At 34.9% G+C, this 18,358-nt stretch overlaps 1 protein-coding gene and 1 long non-coding RNA gene across 5 annotated transcripts in view; both read right to left on the reverse strand.

The window, feature by feature from the left end:
- Window positions 1-3,883: 3,883 nt before the first annotated feature.
- On the reverse strand, window positions 3,884-8,880 carry LOC123705214. Its single transcript, XR_006753273.1, has 2 exons — window positions 7,743-8,880; window positions 3,884-4,678 (listed from the first exon to the last, which is right to left on the reverse strand). It is a non-coding gene; the product is annotated as an uncharacterized LOC123705214 (long non-coding RNA).
- Window positions 8,881-9,212: 332 nt separating this feature from the next.
- Window positions 9,213-18,358, reverse strand: part of LOC123705008 (protein Jumonji) — a 43,846-nt gene continuing 34,700 nt past the window's right edge. For all 4 annotated transcript variants that reach the window (XM_045653551.1, XM_045653549.1, XM_045653550.1 and 1 more), the window contains 5 exons: window positions 13,950-14,116; window positions 13,182-13,473; window positions 12,781-12,954; window positions 12,584-12,682; window positions 9,213-9,493 (listed from right to left, as the gene is read on the reverse strand). In XM_045653551.1, coding sequence (XP_045509507.1) covers window positions 9,320-9,493; window positions 12,584-12,682; window positions 12,781-12,954; window positions 13,182-13,473; window positions 13,950-14,116 — 906 coding nt within the window. In that variant the 3' untranslated portion in view covers window positions 9,213-9,319. The remainder of the gene's footprint in view (window positions 9,494-12,583; window positions 12,683-12,780; window positions 12,955-13,181; window positions 13,474-13,949; window positions 14,117-18,358) is intronic.

An 18,358-nucleotide genomic window follows, 5' to 3' on the forward strand; every position in this document is an offset into this window, starting at 1 on the left:
ATCTCGGCTCAATCGCGCTGCCGCGTTAACTAAAAGGCCCTACTCACGGTTCAACACAACACACAATCTGCTGACACAATTTGTTGAAGTCGCGATTGAGCGTTCTCTACTCACGATTCATCCAACCCTCAATCTGCTGATACAATTTCATTCCGCGATTGCTTACCACAACGTGTGCACGTCACGTTGATGCCTGGCCTGATGCTAAACCTCAACGCAATAATACGCATTATTAATGGATATACTAATTTATGAAATATAAGATAATTATCTTTGTAAAGCTTGTATTTTTTCCAATTTTATTGATAGATTTCAAGGGCTATAAAGTATAAACGGCTATAAAATATAAACACCTTCCTCAAATATGCAAAAATGTCTTTCCCGCGTTTATCTCAAAACCACCATTTTGCGATTACTGCATTCTTAGTTAACGCGGCAGCGCGATTGAGCCGAGATTGGAGCAATCACAATACTCACGTTTCAACACGCACACAATCTGCTGAGACAATTTGTCTGGTTGCTTCCGCGCCGATCCAATACGCAACATGTTGGGTTACACCCCCAACGTGCCCTCAACTATACTATTCACGACACAATCTGTCAGCTCACTGCAGATTGTGTCAGCAGATTGTTACTGAAATTGAATCGTGAGTAGGCTACTTAAGAATGCAGTAATCGCAAAATGGCGGTTTTGAGATAAACGCGGGAAAGACATTTTTGCATATTTGAGGAAGATGTTTATATTTTATAGCCGTTTATACTTTATAGCCCTTGAAATCTATCAATAAAATTGGAAAAAATACAAGCTTTGCAAAGATAATTATCTTATATTTCATAAATTAGTATATCCATTAATAATGCGTATTATTGCGTTGAGGTTTAGCATCAGGCCAGGCATCAACGTGACGTGCACACGTTGTGGCAAGCAATCGCGGAATGAAATTGTGTCATCAGATTGAGGGTTGGATGAATCGTGAGTAGAGAACGCTCAATCGCGACTGCAACAAATTGTTTCAGCAGATTGTTGGTTGTGTTGAACCGTGAGTAGGACCTTTAAGACTATTCAATTTCAGTAACAATCTGTTGACACAATCTGCAGTGAGCTGACAGATTGTGTCGTCAATAGTATAGTTGAGGGCACGTTGGGGGTGTAACCCAACATGTTGCGTATTGGATCGGCGCGGAAGCAACCAGACAAATTGTCTCAGCAGATTGTGTGCGTGTTGAAACGTGAGTATTGTGATTGCTCCAATCTCGGCTCAATCGCGCTGCCGCGTTAACTAAGAATGCAGTAATCGCAAAATGGTGGTTTTGAGATAAACGCGGGAAAGACATTTTTGCATATTTGAGGAAGATGTTTATATTTTATAGCCGTTTATACTTTATAGCCCTTGAAATCTATCAATAAAATTGGAAAAAATACAAGCTTTACAAAGATAATTATCTTATATTTCATAAATTAGTATATCCATTAATAATGCGTATTATTGCGTTGAGGTTTAGCATCAGACCAGGCATCAACGTGACGTGCACACGTTGTGGCAAGCAATCGCGGAATGAAATTGTGTCATCAGATTGAGGGTTGGATGAATCGTGAGTAGAGAACGCTCAATCGCGACTGCAACAAATTGTTTCAGCAGATTGTTGGTTGTGTTGAACCGTGAGTAGGACCTTTAAGACTATTCAATTTCAGTAACAATCTGTTGACACAATCTGCAGTGAGCTGACAGATTGTGTCGTCAATAGTATAGTTGAGGGCACGTTGGGGGTGTAACCCAACATGTTGCGAATTGGATCGGCGCGGAAGCAACCAGACAAATTGTCTCAGCAGATTGTGTGCGTGTTGAAACTATGAAATGAACTAGATGGCTGGCTAGCTGGCTAGGATCCTCCGGGGGGCCAGGATTGGCTCAGGTGCCGTTGAGGTACGGCGAGGGATGGCGGCTAGTGGTTGCGGCCTGGCAATTTGGCTGGGCCAAACGGAGTTGGAAGGTCGATCGGGGCTCGTATGGGTCTCGTTCCGACCGACTGGCAGGGGGCTGCGCTTTGCGGCGGTGGATGGCGGCCAGAGGCCGCGCGCGTTTGTTTTTTGTTGGTAGTCTAACTACCAAAAAAACAGGGGGCGGGATCCCGACACGTCACTTTTGTGACACGCGGTGACTCCTGTAGGTGGGTGTAGGGCGGCGGCTGTCCTGAGACAGCCGTCTGCCAACTCGTAATCCGGTCCGTGGGGCCGGACCGAGGGCCGCCACCTTTGGTGTGAGGTGGGGGCTGCGAGGGAAACCTCTATAAAAGTGCGCTGGAGGGTCCTTCGACGCGTGAATCACGTTTCGGAGGGCCTTTCGGCGCGCGCCCTTCGGCAGGTCGGTGCTGGGGTCGAGGGTTTGGGGAACGCCGATGATGGAACGGGGAACAATCCATCATCGGCGAGCGGGTGGCGTAATCTCGGGAACAGCTTGCGCCGCCCCAGGGTGGGTATTTAGTGGAGGGCCTGGAAACGGGCAAGTGGCGGAGGGCCTGGAAACGGGCAACTGCTGGGCGGGACATGCGGAAGATTTCGAATGTGTACCCGCATCCCGTCTAAAGCAGCGCGTTGGTATACGGTAGGGTTTTAGTCGGTAGGAATCCGACATAACCCACGGCTCCTTCCCCGGGAGCCGTGGGTATCTTAGGCAAGATTTCCCCACTTGAAAAAAAAAACATAACGTTCTCGCGCTACGTTAGGTGAGCGAGGGCAGCAGGGGTGAGCCGTGAGCGGCTCGCTTCGCTCGACGAGTCGCCATCCGCACTCTATTAGATTTTTATATTATTTAGTAAATGATGATTATTATCTACCAAAGTTTTAATAACTAGGTAATCGTTATAAACTTCTCAATATTTGTTCTATATTTTATTTATGTAGCCTTGTATGTAGCTGTAGACTCAGAATAACACATTAATAGGCAAAAAATTACGCTACCTCACTTAGAGGGTAGGTAGGAAATACTAATATGGATGTTTCTTAACCAATTTTGATCAAATAGGTACTTAAGAGATCAAATAGGAACTTAATATTATCCAATCAAAGTAGATTTTACCTGTACCGTGTACGTCTTTAGACAAACAAAAAAAGTTAAATTTCGATCACGATCCGTATTTAAACAATTAAATAGGTACTGCACAGTATCTTTTTGTTTTTTTCGTTTTGTGTCCATCTTGCAATTACCGAGAAAGTTGAACGTGGTCGAACAAATAGCGCGCGCGCGTTTGTTTTCTTTCGCTTGCGGCAGCCTAGGTCTTATTGGTCCTTGCGCAATAGCCCTCGCCAGTAGGTATGTTTTTAATACCTACACGCGGAGATAGACAGGCTTGGTCTAATTAATAGTTTCACACAAATTTTACAGACAGACCTAGACAGACAGTAATAGAATAAAATAAAATATAATATTTCTCGCGGAAGTTTTCTTGCAGGTGGAAACGTGGCCTTAGACTGCTTGACTGTTATATACTGTGGTTATATACGTTATAATGAATGCCATAAAAACCAAAAAATGTACCTAGTTATTGAGAGTTTTTTAAACCAGAAAATTGCTACAGAAAGTTTTTCCATTTATTTTTTGTTACGCATAATATGTGCATAGTACGAAGACGGTACCAGCCTAGAGCGATTCATTTATGTGTTCTATCATGTATTAACAGAACAGTAAGAACAAAATATAGAAGTGCTGTAATATCATAGTTAGTCGTCACTGCATCTGAAAGGCGGTCATTGTTACCCTCTACTTGTGTGACAAATTTCATGAAAATCGGTTTAGCAGGTTTTGCGTAAAGGAGTTACAAACGAACAACTTTCGCAAACTTTCGCATTTATAATATTGATGGGATTCAACAAATAAATAAACAATTAATCTCAGAACCTTCATTTATTATAAAACCCACACAGAAAGTAATAATTAATCAACGACGTGTACACACACATAGAGCAGAGGAAAGTTGATCCTCGGATCGAAAAATAGAGATCACAATAATTTTCATTAATATTAAAACTGACAGTCAATAAAATTGAGCGAGCGTGACGCAGTGAAGAAAATAAAAATTATTATTAGTTAGGTATTATTTCTTGTATTATTACAAGAAGTGAAAACTATATAATAATTATATTTCAAGTAACCTTGTGTACACAGGGTTACTTGAAAAAACACCAGCAACCTCGCAGGACAAGATAAGTAACAACATATTTTGTTCTACGACTATTGGCATAACGCAATAAATTATTTTGAAATGATTTTTTAAGCTTTTATTGTACTCTCCTAACATTTGTAAGTCTTATGCGCTGACTGTCGCAGATAGATCAAGTTCAAAGGCGCTAGCGCCGCTCCGCCCCTACCTTCCCCCTCTTGTTCGTTTCTCGTGTAATTATTAGGATGCGTGTAGAGTTTATAAATGGAAAATTAAATGAATATTTATTTTTGTATGAAAATAAAATCTAACAAATTACCTATCAAAAGTCGTAGAACAAATGTTGTTTCTTATGATATCTTATGCTATCTTGTCCTGCAAGGTTGCTGGTGTTTTACAAGTAACCCTGTATAAGTGAACACTATATAATATATGTAATATGAAGATACGGTAAATTATATTCACTTTTCGTTAAACTTTTAACGTTATATATTGAAAAAAACATGCTACTACAAATACACTTTATATAGTGTGCGTTACCCAGGCAAAATGTTTTGCTTTAGAGAGATGAGACTTAAACAAATAATTAGTGTATCATGAGGAGCAATTTGTTTACTAATAGCAAAATTTGTTTGAATTGTAGTTTTTAAGTTATTTAAGAAAAACAAATTTTGCTGGAGTAACGTTTGAAACGTTACCCAGGCAAAATCGTCTTTCAAAAATTAGTTTCAGCACGGAACCAAATACATGAATAGATAGCTTTTGTTGAGTAGTAAATGTTTATAAATAGCAAAATTTGTGTGTGGTATAGTTCTTTAGTTATTTAAGATTTTGCTGCGGTAACGTTTTGGGATTTCCCAGATCTCGAAAACGGCTCAACGCAGAAGTTTGAAAAAAATACCAATAAAAGACCTTAATTTGTTTAAATTTGTTTAATCATTAGTTTTTGATTTGGTTGACGTAAACCAATGTAATTAAATGGTTTCAAAAATCAGAAGAAGCGGGTTTACATGTAAACCAATACACTTATAACCAAATAAACAGCTGTAAAAAATACCCGTGGTTCGACGCTTGTTTACAGCAGACATTTTAGATTTCATACTTTACACGTTAAGAAGATAAAAACAAATTTGATTTATTTTAGACTGGTCGTACTTTAGCGATCGAATACGCAGTTCCCATAACATTAAGAAACATGGCATACTTTAAACAAATTAAAATGATTCATGAAAATTCTTTCCTGTTAATTTCAGCCTTGAATTACGGCTCTAATGAAAGTTATCTCAAAAACAAGAATATGTCAGCAATTCTCTAATAAGCCGACCAAATTGAAAAGGTCACGTAAAAGCGACTGCACCGTACGTACGGGTAATCTTCGCAAATTAGCAGCTTGGTAACCGATGTTTTGTACAGTTAAGCAGAAAAACGTTATTCGTGAAGCCGATTTTTTAATATTTTTAAGTGCAGTACCATATTACACAATTTTTACTAGTTAATAAAAGTGTAATATCATAGTGTATAATTTATAGTGTGATTTAAAACAATACAAACATATATACATGTAGCTATATTTTTAGTACTTAATTTGTTGTTTCTGTTAAACCAAATGTTTTATTTTGATACCACAACGCAAAGCCACGCTAAAAACGTTTACTTAAACCATTACTTTTCTTCGAACTACATGACATGTCTGTTAACCTGAATGATATACCCATTAATATAGAGTTAAATGGCCAACAGTATATGATTTTGGCAGTAATTGATTTTGACCCACCATCAAGTTCCACATTGATTGGACATTACAGAGCATACTGTTACAGAACGAAAACTCAACAATATGAATGTTACGATGATCTGTACTGTAAACTACAGAAATGCAAAAACTCCATAATGCCACATTTGATTATATATTCATTAGTGTAGGTAATTAAAACGTTAGAGACTGGAAGCATAAAACACATAATTTTATACGGTCCCAATGACCACACAAATTTTATTGAATTAGGTACGAATCTGTGATTATGAGTGATATTAGTAGTTATTAATGATAAAAACTAACATTAATGATAAAAAGTAACATGATAAAAACTGTTTCCTATATTTTTAAATAGGTACATAAGTGTAAAAGTTGTTTATTTTTTATATAATTGTTGGAAGATTTTTATTATATTGTTGTTTTCTCATTTAAAAGTTTTGTGATTATATACATTTTTTATAGAATATGCTCGAAACCAACCAACAATTTTTTTGAGTTTTTTTTTTTTTTTTTTATGCTCGAAACCGTCCCTCATAAGGGCAAGAAATATAGGCAAGCCGATAATACATATTTTGTAAAAAAAAACATTAAATGTGCTTTGCACATTACACACACAACGCCGACTCAATTCCAACTCAAGTCACACTGTGGTATTGAAATATGAGCTTTATGTCGTGTTACTTAGAGTGGATATTTCAACATTAAGTTAAAAGACGGTTACGACGCTTTGACAATGATTGGTTCACGGGTTATCCACCTGTGGCAGTCACATGTAATGTTAAAATATTCACTCTAAGTAACACGTAACAAAACTCAAAAATGTTGATGCTAAGGCAAAGCAATACATATAATTTGTATGAGACTGATTTTTTAAATAAAAATAATGAATCTTAACCATTTTATTATTTTAACTAACCTGACCAGAAAATTTTTGTATTCAACTGTACTAACAAAACATCTATATTATCCTGTTCATTTCAGATGGTTGCGCTTATGTATGGTGCGGTCGCTTTTATGTGACCTTTTCAATTTGGTCGGCTCATTAGAGAATTGCTGACATAATCTTGTTTTTGAGATAACTTTCATTAGAGCCGTAATTCAAAGCTGCAATTAACAGGAAGGAATTTTCAGGAATCATTTTAATTTGTTTAAAGTATGCCATGTTTCTTAATGTTATGGGAACTGCGTATTTGATCGCTAAAGTACGACCAGTCTAAAATAAATCAAATTTGTTTTTATCTTCTTAATGTGTAAAGTATGAAATCTAATATTTCTGATGTAAACAAGCGTCGAACCACGGGTATTTTTTACAGCTGTTTATTTGGTTATAAGTGTATTGGTTTACATGTAAACCCGCTTCTTCTGATTTTTGAAACCATTTAATTACATTGGTTTACGTCAACCAAATCAAAAACTAATGATTAAACAAATTTAAACAAATTGAGGTCTTTTATTGGTATTTTTTTCAAACTTCTGCGTTGAGCCGTTTTCGAGATCTGGGAAATCCCAAAACGTTACCGCAGCAAAATCTTAAATAACTAAAGAACTATACCACACACAAATTTTGCTATTTATAAACATTTACTACGCAACAAAAGCTATCTATTCATGTATTTGGTTCCGTGCTGAAACTAATTTTTGAAAGACGATTTTGCCTGGGTAACGTTTCAAACGTTACTCCAGCAAAATTTGTTTTTCTTAAATAACTTAAAAACTACAATTCAAACAAATTTTGCTATTAGTAAACAAATTGCTCCTCATGATACACTAATTATTTGTTTAAGTCTCATCTCTCTAAAGCAAAACATTTTGCCTGGGTAACGCACACCTTTATATAAATTATTGAAACAAGATAATAAAACGACTATTGAAAAAAAAAATCACAAAAAAATGACTTAAGTCACAGTAGGGCAAGTAATATACAATTGTATTAATTGCAAAAACAATAATTATTAAATCTTTCAATCCTTGAATCAAATGGCAAATCAACAAAAAATAATTTTATGAAAACTTAGAAATTTTCCATGGGCCCTGGAGGGGAATTGCTTGAATTAGTAGACATTGCAAATTTTACTGAAAGGACAAACCTGTATGTATTTTTTAAAAGAAATAGAACGGCATTCAAAGATTTTCGAAAATTCAGTTGCTTCGACCGAGAATCGAACAAACTAAAAAAAATAGTGTTATTTTATTCTTCAAATCGATACAAATATACTTCCCCTCCAGGGCATTTGATTTTTTTATTACTTACCCTTAAATAAATAAATTGTTTCTTCAAATAGTATTAAAAAAATATGTGCTAACTACGGTACCCCGCCCTGCGCACTACATCATCTTTACTAAAAAGTTTATTAGTAGAAAATAAGACATTAGGTGTCTATTAGGTTATGACGTTGCAATAAACCGACCACGAATACCAAGTACATCCATATAATACACACAGAGAGAAATAAAAAACACAGAACAGAGGAAAGTTGATCCTCGGATCGAAAAATAGAGATCACAATCATTTAATATTAATTGTCAGTCGCTGCAATCGAGCGAGCGTGACGCTGTTTCCATCAAGAAGTGAACACATAATTTCTTCACTTTTCGTTAAACATTTAACGTTATAATATATTAAACATGCTACTACAAATAAACTTTATATAAATTATTGAAATAAGATATAACGACAACAGTCTGTAGGGCAACTAATACACAATTGTATGAATTGCAAGAACAATTATTAAATCTTTCAATCATTGAACCAAATCGCAAATCAACAAAAAATAATAAAAAAACATTTTATTAAAAATGACATAATTAAACAAATTAGTCCGAAATTCTTCTTTTTTGTTGCATATTATTTTGATATACAGGGTGTAATCGTTAAGTGTGCACACTGCACAGGCGATTATTCCGTAACTGTTACAGATAGCGATTGACAAACGATCACAAGATGGGCGTCAATTATATGATTTTCCAACTCTATAATTTTTCAACGTCCCATTTCATGTACACGAATTGCGTAGGTATTATTTTTTGTGTTATTTTATTAATAAATATAACTAAACTAAACAATAAATAAACTAAACAATACTGTATTTGTTTTAGTAGCTTAAGATGTTTCATTTTTATATTTTTGGTAATAAGGCCGCCTTAAAATTATTTTTGCTTTAAACATAAAATAATAATAAAAAAATATATATATATAAAATTCGGAACACAATGAAGTGTCACAGGAATCATCCTAGGTGAAAAGGACATGAGTAAAATGACAATAATAACTTAAATACTTATAGTACTTTCAATATCAGTTTAAAGTTTTTTGATATCTGTTATAGTTACGGAATAATCGCCTGTGCATACTTAACGATTACACCCGGTATAGCGATAAAATTATAAAGCCCTTATAAATATTGTTTACATTGTTCCCTCAGTTAGCCGCAATTGAAGTTCTTCTAAAATTTGTGTCAACACATCCGATGACACGATGTGTTCTACCTCTAACGGGAATTTTGGTTTTATTTTCTTTTTTAATATTGTCAATCCGTGTTCCAAACATAGCGCTGTTTTTTTGTGGAACATGCCCTTGACCTGCAAATCATAATAAAGAGTTTAGTTGAAAACATACAATTTTTAACGGGAACTATATTTTCTATCACCAAAATTTATATTTGTCATCAAGTTGTATCACCTAATAAATAGATCTATCACCACGAAATATTTTCGTTCTCAGATAAACAAAAATTGTTCCCAGGTGTGAATTAACAAATTAATGTTAATATGCGTGTAAAATAAGAGATCGATAACCACAGAACAGTAAGAACATAATAGAAGTGCGATGTGGGCGTGGCCCACGTGTCACTAGTAAGGTAAGATCACCTAACTCGCTCTCAGTTGTGCGCAGAAAAATATTCGAGTCGGTTGTCAACTGTCAAACCTTATTTCCATATTTATTCATTATTTAGAGCGTGTTGTTCGGTATTAGAGTGGAAAAATGATAGCAGACGAAATAATATCAGCAATCGAGGCACTTCATACCATCGGTAAGTCTTATTTTAATTTATTTTAAATATATTTTATGTTACAACTTCGCTTGTCGTAATTTGTCAAAAATTTATAAAAATATTAAGTCAAAATGAACCTTAATCCATAAGAAATAAGTACTAATATAGATTGAACAGCAAACAAGACTTTCTGGAATATTATTGAAATAAACAAACGAATGTCGGATTAGTGATGCATGTGGCGCATATCGACAGTATCGATACTTTAGAAAAGACAAACATTTCAAATATTAAATTTTATTCTATTTTTCCTTAGCTTTCATTTGTCCTATTTATTTATAGATTTTCGAAAGAGCCTAATTTAAAAGAGAAATGGATTATAAATGCAACGTGACGAGTTAACTGGATGCCGAACAGCAATAAGCAGTCTAACAAAGGCCACCGATACATCAAACCTACGGCAGTTCCAAGATTTAAAATAATGCATATTTTCTGTTTGTTTTGTAAATATAGATTTATACTATTCTATTCCGTTTTTTATTTAAATATAATAATATGAAAAGACGTACTTAGTAGTAATAAACATACTCCAAAATGTGACACATTATCCTATACTCATATAATAGAAAGAAAAAAAAATGCACAAAAATATATTTATTTGTGAATTATCGATAGCAAGGCTGACATCCCTTAGAGCATAGCATCAGGTTAATGGCAAGTTAATGTCATTAATTTAGAGTGACACAAATTTCAACCTTATCTTTATGTGTAGAGGTTCAAAGTTATATGTATCGAAAATCAACGCCATCTGTTGTGGAATAGCTGAATGTTTTCGAATTTGGAATTTCTGAGCAAAGAGAAACAAAACAGCTAATATACCTAGGGATATAATACTAAAATAAACCGTAACTTGGTTCGTTAGGGTACATATTGAAATGCTGAATTTATAACCTAAGTCAGTTTTTACTCAAATTAAGCTGTCCAATCAAAGGCATAGTTTACTTGTAGTGTACTGTATAACTATCGGTTTAAATGTGTGGGTTTGGCGACACTGGTTTTCATACTAATGATGACATTATAGCACTTCTATTATGTTCTTACTGTTCTGTGTCGATAACCAATAAAATAATATTGCATTACATGAATATAAACCTCGTTCTTATAATAACAGTTTTATTACTTAAATAATAGCTCTGTGCTCAGAATGGTAGATCTGTCACCAAATAAATCGATTATCGATCCCTGACTGCGACTCCTTTTTATTTGATATTTTGTCACCAATACAGTAGTAACATTTTATTTCGTTCAGATATTAAATTAATAGTATACGTTACCAATTTAATACATCAATTTATAATTTAAATGAAAAAATGATCAAAGGGGCGGAGACAAATTGGCGCTCTTTAAAAATTGACATATTATCGGATTAGCCATACAGCTTAAAGCTGACCAACCCCCCACCAGAAGCAATAAATGTGCTTATCAGCCAGAAAAGAAAAAAGGGGCGCCCTTCGAAATCCAAACCAGCGCTGATTATTCAGTGATTATTGTTTTTTAACAATAAATATTGATTATTTTAACTTTAATTAAGTGTTTTATATACAATTATGCTAACCATTAGCCAGCTATTAAACCAGAGCTGATTATTCAGTGGTTATTATTTTTAAGAATAAATATTGATTATTTTAACTTTTAGTAACATAATATGATTTATTGGTGATCTCTTTAAATTAGTTTGCTCAAATACTTATTAGGACACACCTATTATAATACATACAAAAACATTTATTTGGTACTAGACCTTATATCTCAGGATTTTAAGTGATTTAATGTGGAACTGATTTTGCATTGTTTGGTGACTACATTTTGGTGACAGATCTACTATTTTGAGGACAAACCCTATTATTTAAGAAACACAAAACTAATTAGATTGGTGATAGCTTAAATGATACCCATTTTTAACTTCTTTATTTAATATTTTAAATGGGTACTTTGTTGCTTTACTGTGTTGTGGGAATTTCCTATGACCACGAGGGCGAAGCTGCGGTCGGAAAGGTATTTAAGGTAACTTGTAGCCAGTGGTGTGCATTGCATAAATACATAAAAACGCTGCCTACCGGACCCTACCAAACTTAGATCAATATAGTCCGGCAACAAATTTTCATGACCAAGTTCCTCTCAAGCGGTAATTAGTAAAATGGAGTTATGAGTCTCGGTTGGAGGTATGAGCGGTTGTAGCCTCTCACGCACGTAGTATGAAACTAAATATTTCAAATATATTTCAAATCCACATATTATTTTATTATTTAAATTTAAATTATTATTATTTATTTTTTTTTTACATTTATTTATTTTGGTGGCATTATTATGTATATTCTATAACTCGGCTACTGAGCATGCACTGCACTAGCGCCGCCAGAGAACTCGGTACGTCACGACACGGCAAAGGCACAAACTGCCCGAGTCTAAGTTTTTATATGTGTGCGTGCTTGTATAAACTAGTGGGGCGACAATTATAAACTTCATGTGATTGACATAAAGCTCATATTGGTTTGTACAACGCACACAAGCATAAATAGTGTAGGCAGTCTTCTTACGAAGATATACACACCGAATCCGAAACTACGGCGCATCTGAAGTTCGGCGACCAATTTAAAATGTTATACTTTATGCTTACCTTAGACAGGTATAAGGTAACCCTGCAAAGTTCGCACTCATCTTGATCGCGAACATTCCAGGCACCGGTGTCAACTCGTTTCTTTGGAATATCTTTACCCTGAAATTTGGATTAAAATATTAAATATTATGAATCAGTACATGTTACAAAAGCATAAAGAAATATTTTGAATATGTAACAATTAATTTATAGCTCACCTTATATCCAAGTTTTTTAATCGAACGACGGTTCTTAAGCTCCTTTTTTATTATTTCATTCAATGTCGGGTAGATTTGCCTTAAAATATCCATAGGAGTACGTTGATCGTGTGTAAAAGATAATAATAACTTTTCAATAGAGAACATGGCTGGTTCACAACTATTCGTTAACTCCTGTAAAAATAATAAAGTTTAATGAAAATTCGCTCACAGCTATTCTATATTATAAAAATGAATCACCTAATGTGATATTAAGCGCAAAACTACGGTTTGACAAATTCGGCAATTTTTTTTAATACTTTCGTTAATGCACAGGTTTTTACACAGAAAACACGAAAAAGCGGCAATGCAATGCAAGTTAAATAAACACGTAAAATTCGCACGTATCACAAGAAAGTTACCTTAAATATATTAACGTAGTTTTTAATCCAGCTGTCTGTAGCGAAGTACACACTTTCTGATACTGCAAAATTTGTGGCAATCGAACAAGAGTAAGCCTTGGGGCACACTATGATGAACTCGCGGGGTTTTTGTACCGCACGGCACATTGATACGTTATACTTCTGTAACATTTCCGGGGGTATCATTGTAATGTCAGAGGGGAGCCAAATGGATTTGTTTTGGCAGAACGCAGGGCCAAGAATCTCCACTGCGCTGCGGAAGTTATTGCTTTGGTCGTCTGGTATGCCATACCTGGAAAAGCAGACGTATCGATTCAATTATAATTAACTTCGTTATTGTTGTATAACAATCCAAAAAATTGTTTAAGCATTAATACATAATATCGGCTCGCCAAATCCATACTAATATTATGACTATCTGTCTCTTCTTCATACTTTAACCAATAAACCAATTTGTATGAAATTTGGTAACGAAAATAGTTTGAGATTCGAGACTTCTCTCGTGACCTTTCCGTGATAAAACTATCCGGAGCGAACCATAGCGCGAACTATGCTGGTTTTCTTTCTACTATGCGGATAAAGCTGCGCACGGAAAGCTAGTATATACATAAAAATTAATAGATGTATGAATTATTATTAATACTCCTTGACCTTTATAGGCTTTATAATACTTTATAATATATTATATTCCTTTTTTAATATTCTACTCGATTTCTATTTCGCTTATCTTCACCATTATATTTTAATGATTATCACATGACAACTCACCATATTTTCTCCGCACCCTCATGCATGTACTCAATCCAGGGTAGGCCGTGTGGGTCGCGATGCCAGCAACTAGTAGAGAACACCATAGATAGGTGCAGGGTTGGCACCGTCATACCCACAACTGGGCCTAGGTAACTTAGAACGTTGCGAGGATTTTCACTCAGTCTCTGCATATTAGAACGTAAGTTGAATGTCTTTTTGATTGAATGTTAAATTTTTTTGCATCTATTTCATAGTTACCAATATGTTAAGGCATTACACCATACTCAGAATACTATGATTGTATTTGCATTGTGTTACCTACCTCATTTATCTATACAATAATATTTGACATGATTTTAAATGAGCAACTATGCTTTTTGCCGGTTCTTCTCAGTAAAAGAGGCTTTTCGAATGGTAAAACTTGGGTGAAACCAACGCAATCTAATAGACACCGTATCTAAGGCGAACGCCGACAATACCTTAGGCTGATGAGTAATACCTAAAGACGCCACTATAGTTAGTGTCCGACCGAAACTGGTTTCCAGGCCGAAACCGAATGTTCGGCCGTGGCTGCAGTTTCGGCCGAAACCGAAACCGAAACTCACGTGGTCAAGTATGAAATTTCTAAAAATACTGAACTTTGGTGCATTTTACCTATTATTTTGCCTTAATTAGGGCATGAAATGAAAAACACAGTATATTAAATTTGTTGTTATCATTTATTTAATATAAAATTAAAAAATATATATTTTTAAAATATTAATAATAACAATTTCATTATTTTTTCAAATTAAGTTCTCAGTAAAATCAGTCCTTTGGATCTAAATCAAATCAGTAATTGTTACTGTTACTTTAAATACTAAGTATTGGTATTTTGAGATCTTTCTCTTTAAGGGGTGTTAGGCGGTCAGCGAAAATTCAGCTATTCGGGCCTGAGGTAAGGGGTGAGGGGGTCCGCGTTTAGTATGGAATCAACGTGCTCGAAACTAAAAATCGTAAGCGCCATTCACATTTTTATCAAAAAGTGAATGAAAATATTTAGTATTTTCTAAATCTAAAACAGTCATGAAATCGAGAAGGTCCTATGTATTTGTGATTTTATACGAATTATTATCGTAATAATACGGTTGTAATGAGCATTTATATAATATTTTAGAGGTAACTTCAGGATTTTTTTAATCGAGCAAAATTTTTCCCATCGTCTTTTAGAAACAATCATCCCATCACACATACGTTCTGTAATACATATTAGAAATTTGAGTGCGAAAAAACTTCAATATTTTCAGTTATAGCTCATAGAAAACAGTCCATTTTTTCAGTTTTCACCTACTAAGCGCCCTTAATACTTTGGATTGGTATTTGTACTTAGAAGAATAATCAGTCTCTTTTAGGTACCTCTTATTCAGGGTTACAGGTAAAGTCGATGTAGATCCGTTAAGGGCATGTAGTACACATCATTTCTGAATGATTTCACTATGTAACCTCCCATCCTAAACTTAACCGTTTTCGAGATATTCGAGTTTTAATTTTTTTTATGAAAATGCCCAATTTTTCGGCTATTCAATTGAATATTTTGAATTTTTTTGACTCTTATGATTATTTTTTTGGTTTTTTACATGAAGAATGAGATGCTTAATTACCTCAATGACTAAAATTGCACGTAAGTTAACTAAATAGGTCATAGTAGACGATCGAAACTTAAGAAAATAAGTACAAATTATAAAAATATATTTTTCTTTTCTGGATATCTCAAAAAATTATTATGGCACTTGCTCTGCAGATATGCTTAAAAACATCTACATTTTATCAGCTATCCAACGAGGTATAACACTCTAGGGTATTTCTTAACCTCAAAGGTGAAACTTAGTTTCTAAGGCTACATGGCAGTCAGAATAAATAGCCCTTATTTAATCTTATTAATTTGACTTAAGTTCAGCATCATCATTTCAGCCTACTGGCTTCCACTATTGAACATAGGCCTCCCTCGGCTAGGTACAACCTTCATGCATCCATCGATATCCCGCTATCCTGACCTAGGAGATCATTCAGTTTTATAGCATTTTTTTTTTGTTCACATCGTCGATCGTACAAATAATGACCGTACGCCAACTATTACTTGAGCGTAAGTGACTAGTTACTGGCTATTGTTTGGAAAATAACGTAATCGGTGCGTTGTTAACGCTAGTTGGCATACAAAGTCACTCACGCTCAACTCATAGTTGGCGTACAGATCGTCGGTGATTGTAGTAAGCTAAATGAAACAATAAATCAGTTCAAAATAAAATTTAATCACCTAATGTTTTTGAATAAAATTTTATAGCTCATGTTCTACGTGTCCACCTTTATTTCGCACACATTTTCTCATTCCTTCACGTAGTCCACTTTTCACTACACCATGTGGTTAATGTTCTTCTTATGTCGTTAGCAGCATTTCAACAGCACACAAGCAGCATCCTTTCTTTGAGAACTTAGACTAACGATATGGGGTTGGGCTCACTGTAAACGAGGCTCTTCATGTTCCCCCATACATAAAAATCAATGGGGGTCAGGTCGGGACATCTGGGTGGCCAGGGTAAAGGCCAAGCTCGTCCAATCCATTTGTTAGGATAGTTACGTGTCCAACCATTCCCTAACGCTTCTTCTGAAATGAGCAGAGCAGCCATCATGTTGAAACCACATGTCCCGCAGTAATTGTAATGGGAGATCATTAGTAGGTCACCTAAGTCACACACATAAGTCGTGTGGGAATCCGAAAGCACAATAATTCGCATCTACCATGGACGAATCGCATGAGCAGACTGAAATGGATGGCAAGCAAACAAACGACCAAATACAAAACAATGGGCATGTTGTATCCCCAAACTTGTTTTTGCACATTATTTTTCTCACTCTCATCTGCATAAATCGTAAGTTTTCTCGCTCACACGCACCGGATTAACTTGAAGGACAATAGCCGAGGGACCCGTTAGACCTACTACCTGAACCTTTTCAACTGTATTTTTTTCTATGAGTTTAAATACAACCATAGGTTGTTATACCTCGTTGGATAGCTGATAAAATGTAGATGTTTTTAAGCACATCTGCAGAGCAAGTGCCATAATAATTTTTTGAGATATCCAGAAAAGAAAAATATATTTTTATAATTTGTACTTATTTTCTTAAGTTTCGATCGTCTACAATGACCTATTTAGTTAACTTACGTGCAATTTTAGTCATTGAGGTAATTAAGTATCTCATTCTTCATGTAAAAAACCAAAAAAATAATCATAAGAGTCAAAAAAATTCAAAATATTCAATTGAATAGCCGAAAAATTGGGCATTTTCATAAAAAAAATTAAAACTCGAATATCTCGAAAACGGTTAAGTTTAGGATGGGAGGTTACATAGTGAAATCATTCAGAAATGATGTGTACTACATGCCCTTAACGGATCTACATCGACTTTTCCTGTAACCCTGTATACAGGATGGCCCGTTTACAGTGGTCCAAAAATTTTTTTCAGCTTGAGAGCATCATGAGTAATCATTTAAAACAAACTTTAGTTAAGCGAAAACTTATGGTTTAGAAATTATGAATTTTTTTTTAATAATCCGGAGTTTCAATGTTTTTGACACAAAACTACTCTGTTATGAAAACTACTCGACCGAATTGAATGAAATTTGGTATAGGTATAGCGCAATAACCTACCTATCGCGCTATAGGCTCATCTTGTGTAAATAATTACACTGCATTTTTTTATTTTAACTTTTTCTGTAGTTTTTTGAATTCCTCGGCAAAATGTCGATTTTTCGAAAATATCCTGTGAAAAAAAATGTACCACCAAGGATTTGCTGGTACTGCTAAAAACTTCCTTAACATAAGGTTATTCTTTACACAAAAAATCATAGTTGTCCTTCGATTGTAACATCTTCAAAAACAATATCATGTGCATTAACACATGAAAATCGAAAAATTACGAAATTTACCATAATTCAATTTTAATCATTTTAGATAGGGAGGCGAGGTAGCTAAATGGCGTAATTCAACGGCGTCGTCGAGACTTATCAAAATCGAAAGATAAAATAATTTCGAAAAGAAAAGCTTCTATGCTAAAAACCATTTTAGCGGTGGGTTTGGCGTGTACGGATTTTCAAAAATGTAAAAAAAAAACAGTTACTTGGGCATTCTCGAGCGCGTCAGATATTCATACTACGTATGCCCCAAGTGCCTCTGATAACAACGGTATACTAATCTGCCGGTTTGCGTGGTGGGGCTAGGCATATAAATTAGTCAAAAATGCACAAAAAAAAATGTACTCGAGCGCGTCAGATTTTCGGAAGGGGTGTTAAGTAGGCCCCAAAAATTAAATGGCTGCCGGCTTTCTTTAATGGCTGTTATAGCCACTTGAATTTTCCTCCAATTCTTGCTCCGATGTGCTCTCCCGTGCGT

The sequence above is a fragment of the Colias croceus genome, chromosome Z, assembly GCF_905220415.1.
Source record: "Colias croceus chromosome Z, ilColCroc2.1".
Classification (NCBI taxonomy): domain Eukaryota; kingdom Metazoa; phylum Arthropoda; class Insecta; order Lepidoptera; family Pieridae; genus Colias; species Colias croceus.